Source organism: Ostrea edulis, chromosome 2 (genome assembly GCF_947568905.1).
Source record: "Ostrea edulis chromosome 2, xbOstEdul1.1, whole genome shotgun sequence".
Lineage (NCBI taxonomy): Eukaryota > Metazoa > Mollusca > Bivalvia > Ostreida > Ostreidae > Ostrea > Ostrea edulis.
This window is the reverse complement of record NC_079165.1, coordinates 11,264,285-11,277,689: the sequence shown is the minus strand read 5'-3', so window position 1 is coordinate 11,277,689 and position 13,405 is coordinate 11,264,285. Positions and strand designations below refer to the sequence as shown.

General features: G+C 35.7%; 1 protein-coding gene and 1 long non-coding RNA gene across 3 annotated transcripts in view; one reads left to right on the top strand and one right to left on the bottom strand.

The window, feature by feature from the left end:
- Positions 1 to 13,157, bottom strand: part of LOC125679062 (uncharacterized) — a 39,063-nt gene extending 25,906 nt beyond the window's left edge. The window contains exons 1-5 of one of the 2 annotated variants that reach the window (XM_056156099.1): positions 13,076 to 13,157; positions 12,643 to 12,833; positions 11,754 to 11,802; positions 9,692 to 10,021; positions 6,400 to 6,645 (exon numbers count right to left, since the gene is read on the bottom strand). In XM_056156099.1, the coding sequence (XP_056012074.1) occupies positions 6,400 to 6,645; positions 9,692 to 10,021; positions 11,754 to 11,799 (622 nt within the window). In that variant the 5' untranslated portion in view covers positions 11,800 to 11,802; positions 12,643 to 12,833; positions 13,076 to 13,157. Of the gene's footprint in view, positions 1 to 6,399; positions 6,646 to 9,691; positions 10,022 to 11,753; positions 11,803 to 12,642 lie in introns of both variants that reach the window. The other variant, XM_048917969.2, reaches the window with a different exon arrangement.
- LOC130052081 (uncharacterized) lies at positions 729 to 2,479 on the top strand. Its single transcript, XR_008800442.1, has 2 exons — positions 729 to 1,960; positions 2,423 to 2,479. It is a non-coding gene; the product is annotated as an uncharacterized LOC130052081 (long non-coding RNA).
- Positions 13,158 to 13,405: the final 248 nt, after the last annotated feature.

The following is a 13,405-nucleotide window of genomic DNA, read 5'->3' as shown; positions in this document are numbered from 1 at the left end:
AAGCTTCAAAGTAGTGTTTGGATCCAGGGACCTATTGAATTTCTTACAAGACAGTCTGTGGAATCTGATGATGCTTCTAGCATGGATATTTGTCAGTCTGATGTGAATACCTACCTGCCTGAAATCGAACCAGTATCTAGTTCTGAACCTGAGCATGGAAGTATTGTCAGTAGGTTTAAGCGGTTCTCTGAGTGGTCTAGGCTTGTACATGCGTTTGGAAGGCTGAAAACGAGAGCACGACAAGTAAAGAAGAAAACAACAGAGGATTCATTGGTTTCGTTCAGTGAAGCAGAGAAATGTATTGTAAGTCTCGTCCAGCATGATGTTTATGGTGAAGAGATACAATCGATCAGAAGTAACCAATGTTTACCAAGAAGTAGTCCACTTCAAGCATTAGGACCAGTCCTAGATGAGGAGGGCATCCTGCGTGTAGGAGGGAGACTCAACAAACTGAAGTTAGACGACTTTGAGAAGAATCCAGTCATTATCCCAGGGACTCATCACATTGCTACATTACAAGTGCGCCATCATCATCAACTACTTAGGCACCAGGGACGTCACTTTACAGAGGGTGCAATCAGATCAGCTGGACTCTGGATCACAGGAGGAAAAAAGCTTGTGTCTTCAGTGATTCACAGATGTATTATATGTATAAAAAAAAACTGAGACGAAAACATGCTGTCCAAATTATGGTTCACCTCCCAGCTGACAGGCTTGAACAAGCACCTCCTTTTACAAATGTAGGTGTCGATGTCTTTGGACCATGGCAGATCGTCACCAGAAAGACGTGAGGTGGAAGTGCATCGTCAAAGCGATGGGGCGTCTTATTTACATGTTTAGTGACAAGGGCAGTTCATATAGAAGTAGTTGATTCCCTGAGCTCATCAGCATTCATTAATGCTGTGCACAGATTTACAAGTATAAGAGGGAAGGTGAAAATATTTCGGTCCCATAGAGGCACTAATTTTATTGGAGCAACAGATGACCTGAGAGTTGATACAGTCTGTGTGGAAGATGATACTTTGAAAAAATTTCTGTACGATTCCGGAACAAAGTGGATTTTTAATCCTCCACACTCGTCACACTTCGGGGGAGCATGGGAAAGAATGATTGGACTAGTGCGCAACATTCTCGATGCTATGTTTATGGAGCCAAACAACAAGAACATTATACATGACGTTCTTTGCACATTGATGGCGGAGGTGACCGCAATTATAAATTATCGACCCTTAACGCCAGTGTCGTCGGACCCAGATTCTCCGTTCGTTCTAACACCTAACATTTTGTTGACACAGAAACATTCTTCAGATTCTGATATCTTAAGAGTTTGGTGACATAGGAGTGAAAGACATGTTGAAGTCCGAGTGGAAACGTGTGCAGGGTCTTGCAAACCAGTTCTGGAAAAAATGGAAGTCTGACTATCTCCACTTACTCCAGCCGCGCAGAAAATGGAAGAGTGAAGAGCCAAATATCAACGAAGGTGACATTGTGCTAGTGAAGGAGGAAAGTCCCCGAAATCATTGGCCAGTGGCAGTTGTGCAGAGAACATTCAAGAGTGATGATACTTTAGTTAGAAAGATTCAGGTTAAGTTGTTAAGAAACGACAAACCAGTTGTTCTTGTTAGGCCAATTTGTGAAGTTATTCCATTATTAGCACTGTAATGTGATCATTTTAGTTAAACATTTTTCATACTTGTACATTATCATTTTGTAGTTTTTCAGTGTATTGTTGCCTATAGTCTTAGTGACATCTTACAGATATCAGACGGGGTGTGTCCTGTCATATGTTTGAATCAACTTGCGAAACATTCTCTTTCTATACGAATTACATATGTACGAGTTAATTATATAAGAGAGGATGGAACTCTTTTGTATTTTGAGTTAACGCACGTTTTTTCTTCGCGCCAGCAATGTTTAGAGCATTCTGTGTATTCATCTTTTCTTTTTGGTTCGCCACGGTGTAAGTATTTACATTTATTTGTAAATCATTTGTACTTATCGTGCTGATATATTTGTATTTTCAATTATGATCTATTGTTTACATTTGCACATTATTGCACATCGAATTGAGTTGTGTCAATCATACGCATGCAACATGTGTTTAGTCAAGAGTCAGCTTAATTATCTTTAAGTCATAAGTAATTGATGGTATTGTTGCAATACATACTTGATTCTTGTAAATATTACTGATTTATTCAATTCCTACATTCTACGGTTCACCATTAGTGTCATAGTTGTATCGGCATAAGTTACCTTCTGCTATGTGTGTCATTCATCTCAATATTTGATACTGAATTAATTAGATATCAGATGACTTTATATTTCATTTGGAGGATACCATGCATGTATTTGCATGTTATATACATTGTATATTGATGTGTGTCATGATTGTGAACTTATGATTGTTTTGTTTTGTTTGTAGCCTTTTACCACTTTCACTTTCACTTGCACCTGTGCAACATTAAAAGGCGGTTAGATATCTGCGGACTTTGTCTTGTCTATGGCAGAATAGTAAAAGGACCCACATATTCTATCTATTCTATATATATATCGAATCTTGCTCGCGCCGGTAAGTGAGAAAGTTTCCCAGTTTACTTTCGGAAGGTCGGTGGTCTCTTCCCAGGTGCATTGTATCTGGGTTCTCTCTTCCACCAACAAAAACTGGGCGCCACCATATAACTGAAAAATTGTTGAGTGTGGCGGAAAACATCAAATCAAAATATATATATATATATATATATATATATATATATATATATATATATATATATATATATATATATATATATATATATCTTTATTGAGTAATTTGGGTAAACACAAGTATAAACTGACATTGTATAGCAGAATATTTGTAAAGAATGATATTCAAGAAAAAAGTATTTACATGTATGTAGGCGAAATTGCATACCAAGTGCGCTATACTTCTTTATTTTAGAATAATTCGCCTTTAAATATTTTTGTGATAAGCGCTTCACAGAATTACAATGAATAGTATGTTACTGGGGATTAGACTGGACAGCCGATGTCGACAGCGCTATAAATAAACAGCCTCATTCTCTTGTGTGAATTTACAAATGTGTAACAGAAAACAAACACCAGACGCTGCTGATGAACATTGATTACTGTAAGGTTTTTTTACGAAAGCCTAGTGGGGTCAAATTGGAGGCATCGCAAAAATAAATGCAAGCCGTAATTACGAGATAAAACGTCGTAATAATGAGTTTCTGTCTATAAAATTAGATGACATTATCAGTCTATTAGAATGGAAGAAGTGTTCGAGGGAAAGACAAACAATTTTTACATAATAAATGATAGGATTGATTATATGATAAAGATTTAGCATACAATTATGTTGATATACAGCCTAGATAAACTTCAGTACTAATTTGAAAACGTTAAAAATTGAAATTCCCGCTATCTATAGAGGCTACTATGATGTGGAACTCTTTTGTATTCAAGACCACAAAAATCAATAATTTTGACATCACACCGTCTGTTCCGGTTTTGATGAGATTCTAAGATCATCAAAGATGTGCATGTGGCAGATTTTACGAATACATTGTAAATAGGTTGATGCCTTCCTGCCATGCAGTTAATTACACTAATGCGAAGGGTGATGTGAAAAAAAGTTTGGGTTTTTTGCCCAAAATTCCTGACCCAACCAAGTCATCTGAAAAGAAAAGACTATCTGTACGTAAACTCTGGATCCATCATTTGCGTAATGACAAGTTGAGGTTCGAGACATTCATATGAAGAAACGTGTACCGTCTGTCTGGTCTGTGATTCGACTGAACGTCTTCTTTTCTCAATTAAGTTCTTGCGAAAGAACGGACTCAAATCTATACGGTTTCAAACTAATTAACTGTTCTTGACTTGTCATGTTTACAGTGTTGCTGACGAAATAAACCGGAACTGATGGTGTGACGTCAATGGTCGCTCTCTTAGCGGCGGGCAATTTAAAATATATGATGGATTAATATTGATTTAATTGTTAAGCAAGAATTTTCTGTCATTTACGATATCAGTAAGTAATACTTTATTCATAAAAGCATCAATGTGGTTAGGATTGTCTTTCCCTTTAAGGCTGAATTTTAACAACTGTGAAGTCAGTTTAGAAAAACAACAATTGATAGCATACCAAACCTAAATTCATTTATTAAATTATCAACCCGCTGATTAATTTCATTCTCTTACTACATATTTTGATATTTTCCCTTTTATATATTCTATTGAGAGTACCCGGACCTATTACTGACCGATAAATGACTGCAATGTAAATGCCATGGGATTATTGGACGTTATGCCGGTTTAAAACTGTAATTCGTTCACGACCGAAACTGTACTGAATAGAAATGCATAAAATTTGAAAATTATGCAATAAATTAATAATGGACTGAATATAGGGAGATCGTTATAACGAGTTTTTATCTCTTAATAACGACTTTTTAAAGTCATAATAACGGCTTGTTGTCTCGTAATAACGACTTTTAAAAGTCATAATAACGGCTTGTTATCTCGTAATGTCGACTTTCAAATGTCATAATAACGACTTTTATCTTTTCACACTTTTATTCAGTTTGTGAGTAAAATGTCCGGAGTTTACACATCGATAAATTCTTCAAAAAGAATGTTTGATTCTTATAATTCCAATTCATTCACTTTATTAACAATTGCAAAAATTTTAATAGTTTCCCCGCACTATGTTATTTGTTTTCAGGCGTGTATGAATACATCGCATTTTCGGATTTATTGATGTGTAAACTCTTGTTCAGCTTTATTTTTGTCCAATCAAAACAATTGTAATAACTAACATTGGAATTATCTCGTAATAACGACTTCTTCTTTTCTTTTCTTTTTTTTTATTCAATTTGACCTCACTTTCGTGGTGTTCAATTTTTTTATTAATATATTTTTCTGTAATTAATAATTGTAAATGAATTCTTAAATCTTTGAATTGTCTCTGATTGATTTTTACTGGTCTCAGATATATTCAACAAGATCAATTTAGTGATAACTTCGAGCAGTTTGAATTATATAAAACTTGTAGAAACTGAATGTCCCACATCCATTGTGATAAATTCTTGTACCTTCAGATTCGAGATACTAATCTATAACCCTCGGCTATTGTTACGTAGTAATGACGATGCTAGCTTCATACATATGTATAATGCTTTTTAAGCACGGTAAGTTATTGTCAGTAATTAAACTGCGATTTCTCAGTGGATATTAAAATGTTTCGCAATTTAAGGACGAATTACACATTTCAAAGCCCGATTTCTTTCCGAACCATGAATGGAAAAATAGATATTAATTATTTATCTACTGTCGTTTCAATTTTTATCCCCTAGCTAGCCAGCTCAGTGGGTGAACGCCAATCTATAGGTCGGGAGTTCGAATGTCGTAGTGGTTTTAATTCCCTCTGTTACTTTCTACTACAACTACATATATCACAAAAGTAAATTTTCAAGATTTTAATTTTAGAATATTATTGTACATATCCTCCACTTTCTATACATAACATTTTTAGGTGTGTTATATATCCTTTAAAGAAACGCTTCTGATATGCAGAAGTTTCAATATCGGATTTTCAGAAATATACCCGGCAATGAATAATTATGATAATAATTCATTTGGCAACTAGACAGTTGAAGGTACATAATCACAGTTCACATGTCAAATTTCATAGTCTCGATCAATAATTTGTAAAATAATTAACATAGTACAAAAGATAAGCATAAGATAATTCGCACTACATAATCTATGAATATAATAACTATTTCTTTAAAACGATGTACTATAAATCATTATTGCGCACTGACTATTAGTGCTTGTTTACTTTTTTGGCACACCAAGGGATAAAACTGTTTTTGCCACGTTTAGTCTTGTTATTTGGTATTTTGTAAATGATTTATGTTCTAAGGTTGTATTTTATTTTTCATATCTAAACAGGATGATGTCTAAAAAGTGTAACAGAGGAATAGAAGTAACGTGCGACTGTGCAGATTTTGAAACTTGCCCCCACAGATTTTGAAACATACCCCAGATTTTGAAACATACCCCACAGATTTTGAAACATGCCCCACCGATTTTGAAACATATCCCAGTTTTTGAAACATGCCCCACAGATTTTGAAACATCTCCCACAGAATTTGAAACATACCCAACAGATTTTGAAACATACCCCATAAATTTTGAAACATAACCCAGAGTTTGAAACATACCCCACAGATTTTGAAACATATCCCATAGATTTTGAAACATGCCCTACAGATTTTGAAACATACCCCCACAGACGAATGATCAAATTGGGTATATATACAGTGATTTCGATCAATGCTCAATACTACAGAATCTTTACCAATTGTCAGAATCCATTGTGAAATTAACAATACTTACTGTATTTTGGATATGCAAATGAGGGACCTTCAATAATTGAATCTTGGTATAATTTTGGAGACAAAGGTAACAGCGCTGACTTGTATATCCGACAGGTTTGCTGAGCCTTGTAAAATGACCCTCTCCATGACGTCATGTTGAGAACACAGCCCTTGACTGCGATAATTGGACGTTTCTTTGTATCTATTTCATACACAGTTTCCCAGTCAACAGGACAGTTGTTTGCACTTTCTTCATATCGGGTCACTACCAATGAAAGGCAATGGTCATTATCCATGATCACATAAAATTTCGTACAAAATGGACATCTTTTGGTAGCACAAATTGGAAGAAATCTAGTGAATCTAAAATTATTTCATTTCGTATTTTCTAATGTTAGTATGTGCATTTTGAATCAGAAAGAGCGGTGCAATCCCTTTCACTTACAAAAGTTAATTCAAAAAGACATTTGTAGGACAGCCCCAATACCATAAAATCAAAACCAATCGTTAAATATTGAACCAGTGGTCATTTATATAGGGACTTATTTACGTGCTCTTAATTCCCATAATTCAAAATTTACTGGACAGATTTCATCGATGTATGATTTTGAGTGAAACATTCTTGAGTGAGACGTTAAACAATATTAAATCAATCTTTTTAAAGACCCAACTGTAAGTTAACGCCCCCAAATTTTACCTGTGTCGCGATCAATGATAAGCCGCTGGTCAATCAAACTTTTAACAATAGAGCTTAGGTTGATTGACGTTTGCAGAGACCGTGGTCTACCGCTACCTGAGAAAGATGTTTTGATAACAATCACGGCTAATGATGACCGACAGTCTTCAGATCTCGAGGAAAGCCCCAGTATACCTGAGTTTTGATAGCATTGACTCGCACCTAGAATATTTTAATTTCTAACGTCCCCTATGCAATGCAATTTATCATCGTATTTTCTCTCTCCATCTTTATACATGTATTATAGATTAAACAATCAGAAATCAAACAATAATAATATATAAAAAAAAAAAAAAAAACATACTAGTAAGTTATTGGAATATTTTCTATTAATGATTTATTGTGGCTTTATATTTATAAAAACATGAACAATTCTTTATTGGCGCAGCACATCAACATGTATAATGGTTATATTGCCCATGCGTAAAACTGTTACAGTATAGTTTTAAAAATGCTTCTGTTTGAGATACCACATGGATTATAAATTACACAATCAGAAATCAAACAACAGTAAAAAAGCATAAATAAGTTATTGAGATATTTCTATTTATAATTTATCACGACTTTATATTTAGAGAGAGAGAGAGTTATTGAGATATTTCTATTTATAATTTATCACGGTTTTATATTTATAAAGATAAAGAGAGAGAGAGAGAGAGAGAGAGAGTTATTGAGCTATTTATAATTTATCACGGTTTTATGTTTATAAAGAGAGAGAGAGAGAGAGAGAGAGAGAGAGAGAAATGTGTAAAACTGTAGCAATAATATAGATGAAATAATATGGCATGGCAATAGTGTTGCATACGTATGACAATAATTACTCATTTAGTCAATGATTGAGAGTAAGGGAGAGAGAGAGAAATGGGGGGGTAAACTAGCTATGTGTCAGCTTCTGTTTGGGGTACCATCGTTACACAAACACTACGTCCACAGAAACCCTAAAGAGAGAGAGAGAGGAGGGGGTGTAGACTTCGTGTCAGCTTCTGTTTGGGATGCCATCTTTACACAAACACTACGTCCACAGAAACCCTAAAGAGAGAGAGAGAGAGAGAGAGAGAGAGAGAGAGAGGAGGGGGAGACTTCGTGTCAGCTTCTGTTTGGGATACCACCATTACGCAAACACTACAGCTACAGAAACCCTACAGACGGCCCATATTGAGGGGTATCTTGACCATTCTTCATTTGGTTGTACATGTAGACAGATCTACTTGGATTTATTCATTCTCTCGAAACATGGATATTTTACCTACTACACCCACGACACCGCGAACTCACAGTACACCAGGAAGTGCCTGGAAACGCCGGGTAATATTATATTTCGGAAATTATTTATTTACGATATATAACAATTTAATTAGAAGTTTTAAAAAGCGAAGGTTTATAAATGGGCTAAACCAGTCATTTGCAATACATAAATATGACCAAGTTTGAAGGTTTACGGGAAATAGAAATGCGGTATGTATGTAGGTAGAAATTTTAATTTTTTTTTTTTTTTTTTTTTTTTTTTTTGCACAAATCAAGACACTAAGTATAATTTGTAATAACCTGAGAAATTTCCTGTGTATATCATAAAAATATACACAACAACCGATCTCTTGGCCAGGTAAATTCCAGGTAAATAACATTGACCATGGATAAGCTCCGCCCACATTTAGTCATCCGTGGAGCAACCGTACGGTGTTTTTTGGGGGGTCTTTAAGCGTTCATAGTTAGTAGAGGTGTTTTTCTCCCAATATATATTAGTTAGTATGTTATCAATGTCACCTAATTGCACATTGATTGCTGGAACCGGACGCAGCTGAAAGTAAATTTCCTGACATGAATTATGAAGGACTGCTCCGAGATTCGGTGAAGGCGTCAGTCCAAATATTCAGCCAAGCCGAATCTCAGCCGAGATTAACACACACACACACACACACACACACCCTTCAGATTAATATGAAACAAGTCAGACAGCATAATGATAAGTTGTATTTGCAAAAATTGTTATAACGACCATAGAATTTGTATAATATGATTAAAAGAATTCGAACAATGTTCTGAATTCAATCACCTCACATGACGTTTTACTAAAGTTTAAACGTTTTTTCGCTCCGTAAAACAAAAAGCAGCTCTTCTATCCGAGTAATTCATATCTTTAACGTGTATCGACAGATACAATTATGTATAATATACTGATAAGTAAAAAAAATAGCTTGCGCTCTTTGTTTTGTAGAGTCATTCCAGGATTACCGTGGTCACTCGGAATTTCACGGCGAACAGATTACGTCACAATAGCTGATACATCATCTAAATGAGGCAAATGCTGCAAGAAGGGTATGAGAATGTACCGGCCTAAGCACCAAAGAGTACTTGTTTTTGTTTTGGGGGAAAAAAGCACAAGGAAAATGTTAATATGCATTATATGTTGACCGAATCAAACGACATGTCTCCTATTGAGACATATTTTATCGGCAGTCAAATTCAGTTAAGTAACCCGGCCAAAGCAATATTGCGGTGATCTTGGAATGATTCTACTCAAACAAAAAAGCTGAATTAATTCAGTCCAGAATATGAACAACAGTTTCGTACTTACTGGCTGATTTTGTGAGAACATACACTCTCGCTGGCCCCGCAGTGTTTGAGGACCTCCCACCAAGAACACTGATTGAATAGTTTCCAGTGTCGGTTTCATTTACATTCAGGATCGTTAACGAAGGGTTCCTCCTATCACCGCCAGAATACTTTTCAGGGAATTCAAAACTCCTGATTTTGGTAGAAATGTTGTTGCTGTTACGTATCCAAGTAATGGCATATTCGTCATTAGGATCAAAGGTCACATTTACAGAAACAGTGACGTTCTCTCCAGGAAATAAGAAGTATGTTTGTTGAAGGAGAGACACCGATGTTCCTTGTGTGTAAATCCCTAGAAGAAAAAACTCATTTCAAAATTCGACATACACTACCAATATCAAATGATATGTTTTTATTCATAACGGATTTTAATTCAGTTGTCGCTTTGCAATTTTTTTTTAGATGTTTAGATCTATCCAGAACTTTTATCAGGTTGGTTGGTTGTATATTGTTTATAGCTCGAGAATTTCTCACTCATGAATACGGGGACGTCTCCATTACCGGTAAAGGGCTGCAAAATTTAGGCTTATGCTCGTTGCTTTGAGCAGAGACAGATCTTTATCGTGCCACTACTGCTGTGATTCGGGACCTCGGCTTTTGCGGTCTCATCCGAAGGACCGCCCCATTTAGTCACCTCTTACGACAAGCAAGGGGCACTGAGGACTTATTCTAACCCGGATCCCCATGGAGGGTCAGCTGAACTTGCTGTAAAAACTTGTGCAGACATTCAACTTTGCAATTACACAACGAATCAAGATTTGGGGTTCCGTTGGTTTTCACGGTTAAAATACACATGTATAAAGACTAGTGTCATTAAACCGGTCGCGGTAGCTCAGTGGTAGAACCGGGAAGTCGTGAGTTCGAGCCCTTCCCGTGCCATGGTAACGTCAAACCTAAGACATAAACAAATGTAGTGATTGCTCCTTTGCCAAACGCCTGGCATTTGGAAGTGAGAATTACGGGTGTTTCGAATATTACATTTAAAACGGAGGTCCTGTGTCGCGGCAGGCGTTGTCACGATAAAAAAAACTGCCACTTCCCTGAGTTTTAAACATACATGTAGGTCTAAATATGTGGTAATTCACGTACAACTGGTGACGTAATTTCAATATGAGTGAAAATCTCGGCGGGACGTAAAACAAGCAATCAATCTAACGTCAATGGAATTCGAATTTCAGCCAAATTTAAACTGCAATTCTTATCTGACCTCTTTTTCTAACATTCATGAATGGTACGTTACTAAAGATCTGGGTTCTTGTTGGTTTTCAAAGTCAAATGTAACAGGACAAGGTCGCTAGGGGAAATTTCTCTCGTAAAAAAAAACAGAGAGTATTCGGAACCCGATTACATAACAGGATCCTCGTTGGCATTACAGTGACTGTTTGCGAGTGCGTCATTTTCCGAAGGGAAGCGCGGAATTCAAGCACACTTCGAATCTTATTTCCCAAAAAAAAAAATTAAAATAATTTCTTCATTAAACGAGTGCATTAGTGCAAATAATATAATTCAAAATGTTAAAGTGCACATTATCCGTTCTATGCATACCTTTAACAATATACGTCATGTATTTAAAAATGTCCGGAAGTTTCATAGCAAATTTCAAATTCAAACTTTATATTGAGGTTGAATACAGAAGATCACTAATAGATCTATTTGATAAATGAATTCGTGGGAAACAATTGTGACAGGTTTCGAAAGTTTCCCATTCATACTGAGCTCAAGTACAATGTCTCACTATCGCGTTAATTGCAAAATGGACAGTTATAAACCACAATACTTGTGTTTGTAAAAGTGTTTTTATGCGGATGTGGGATGGCGTGGACTTCCCGTGTACAACTAGTAAGATCCGTGACTAGTATGAGACACATTAACAGTACCCTAACTGAGAGTAAAATTTAGAATTTGGGTGGGTTTTTTTTTAGGAGTTGGGAGTGGAAGAAGGCAAATTTCATATATAGAATTCACTGACAAGTTGTTCTGATTTGTTAAATTGCAGATTCTCTATAATTATCTGAAATTCTCACCGTTTAACATTAAAAGTAACACTGGTATCCACAGATCAATCTCCATAACCTGAAAAACAAGAAACCGGGTCAGGTGAAATTACGAATGATGACCTCTCCTGACTAACGATGAAATATTTCTAATGAAAATGTACAACTGACAATTTGGATAAAAGCCTCTCGGACTACCGTTTAATTGTCCCATTAAAAACTGTTGTATTAATAAATAAAAATCACCTTCGTTTCAAGAGCAAAGAACTCAGTGAAACTAACTGGATACAAGATATTTGTGTGGGTTTTTATTACCAAAAATGAATGAGAGTTGATATTATTTACATTTCATAATTTACATTACCGGTACAATACTTGGAGCGTAACATAGAACATTTCCCTGATGCCTTTCATTTTAGGGTGTGTAAAAAAATTATATGGCCATAAACCTGGTCATTTTCCCAGTGTTTTAATATATTTCAGACCTTATATCTTTAAAGGTCATCAGATGGCAAGTCTTATCAAACGGCCAGAGGTAATGCGGGTGAAAACCGCCGTCGTAATTACCTTCATCTTCATCGATGACCAGAAAGGGATCGTTTGTCTTGTGTTATATTTACTTGTTTTATTTGACGTTTTAAAAATTTCCATCACCTATTGACCCTAAATATTGCCGTATAGTAGGAAAATGCTATTTCACCCTTTTATTGTTCAACATATACATGTGACTTGACTACCTGCTGTAATATCCGGAAATGTATTCTTAAAAAAAAACTTAATATTACAATACCTTTTTCAAATCAATTTATTTATGTCTGCAAGTTCTGATTTTTTAAGTATTCGCAGCTTAATAAATTTACCTTGTAAAACTTTGTAACCTGGCTTCAAAGTAAAGAAGAACGAAACTAATTCAACTTACTATATTGACATCACGTGTTGTCCATCAGGTGGGTTTGTTTTCCATGTGTACAATGACGAGGACTCCACAAACAGACGTGCTTCCCCTTACAGGTCCTGTTGAACAACTCGAGCATGGTGTTTAGTGAAGCGTGTCAAGTCAGAAGTTTTTAAATTTTTGTTTTCATGACACATCCAGACTTGATAAGATCGCTTGAAGAAATGAGGCATTTCGTTGATGATTCCGTATAAATTGTTGTAATAAAACTCAGTAATCTATGAATAGCTGTACAACATTATAGATATCGCTAACAATAATGGAGATTGCAAATCAAATATTCATGGATTTTTCAGCAATTTCAGACTTTAATTTCGTAATTGAGTTGTACATTCCCAGTGGTTTTAATGTTCATCAATTAATTGTGCGGGAATACGTAATATGTAATATTACTCACAGGCAGAATGTCATGTTAACGGAAATCCTCAAACTGTACATAGCAAAGACGGTAAAGCATTGACTTAATTCGACCGCAGTATTACAATGTATATAGTATATTTAGTCTAGTATATGGTACAGATATAGTACATATCCACCTACAAGTACACATAGAATGCCCTACTCATGCATGCGCGGATCAAGGATTTTTATTGGGGGGCGGGGGGGGGGGGTCGAAATTTTGGCGAGAAAAAAAACCCTCTTGAAATAAGCATCTGAGCATTATCGACCAGTGATCTTTAAAACGAAACAATGGGTGCGGGGAAACAATGGGTGCGGGGACTTGAAA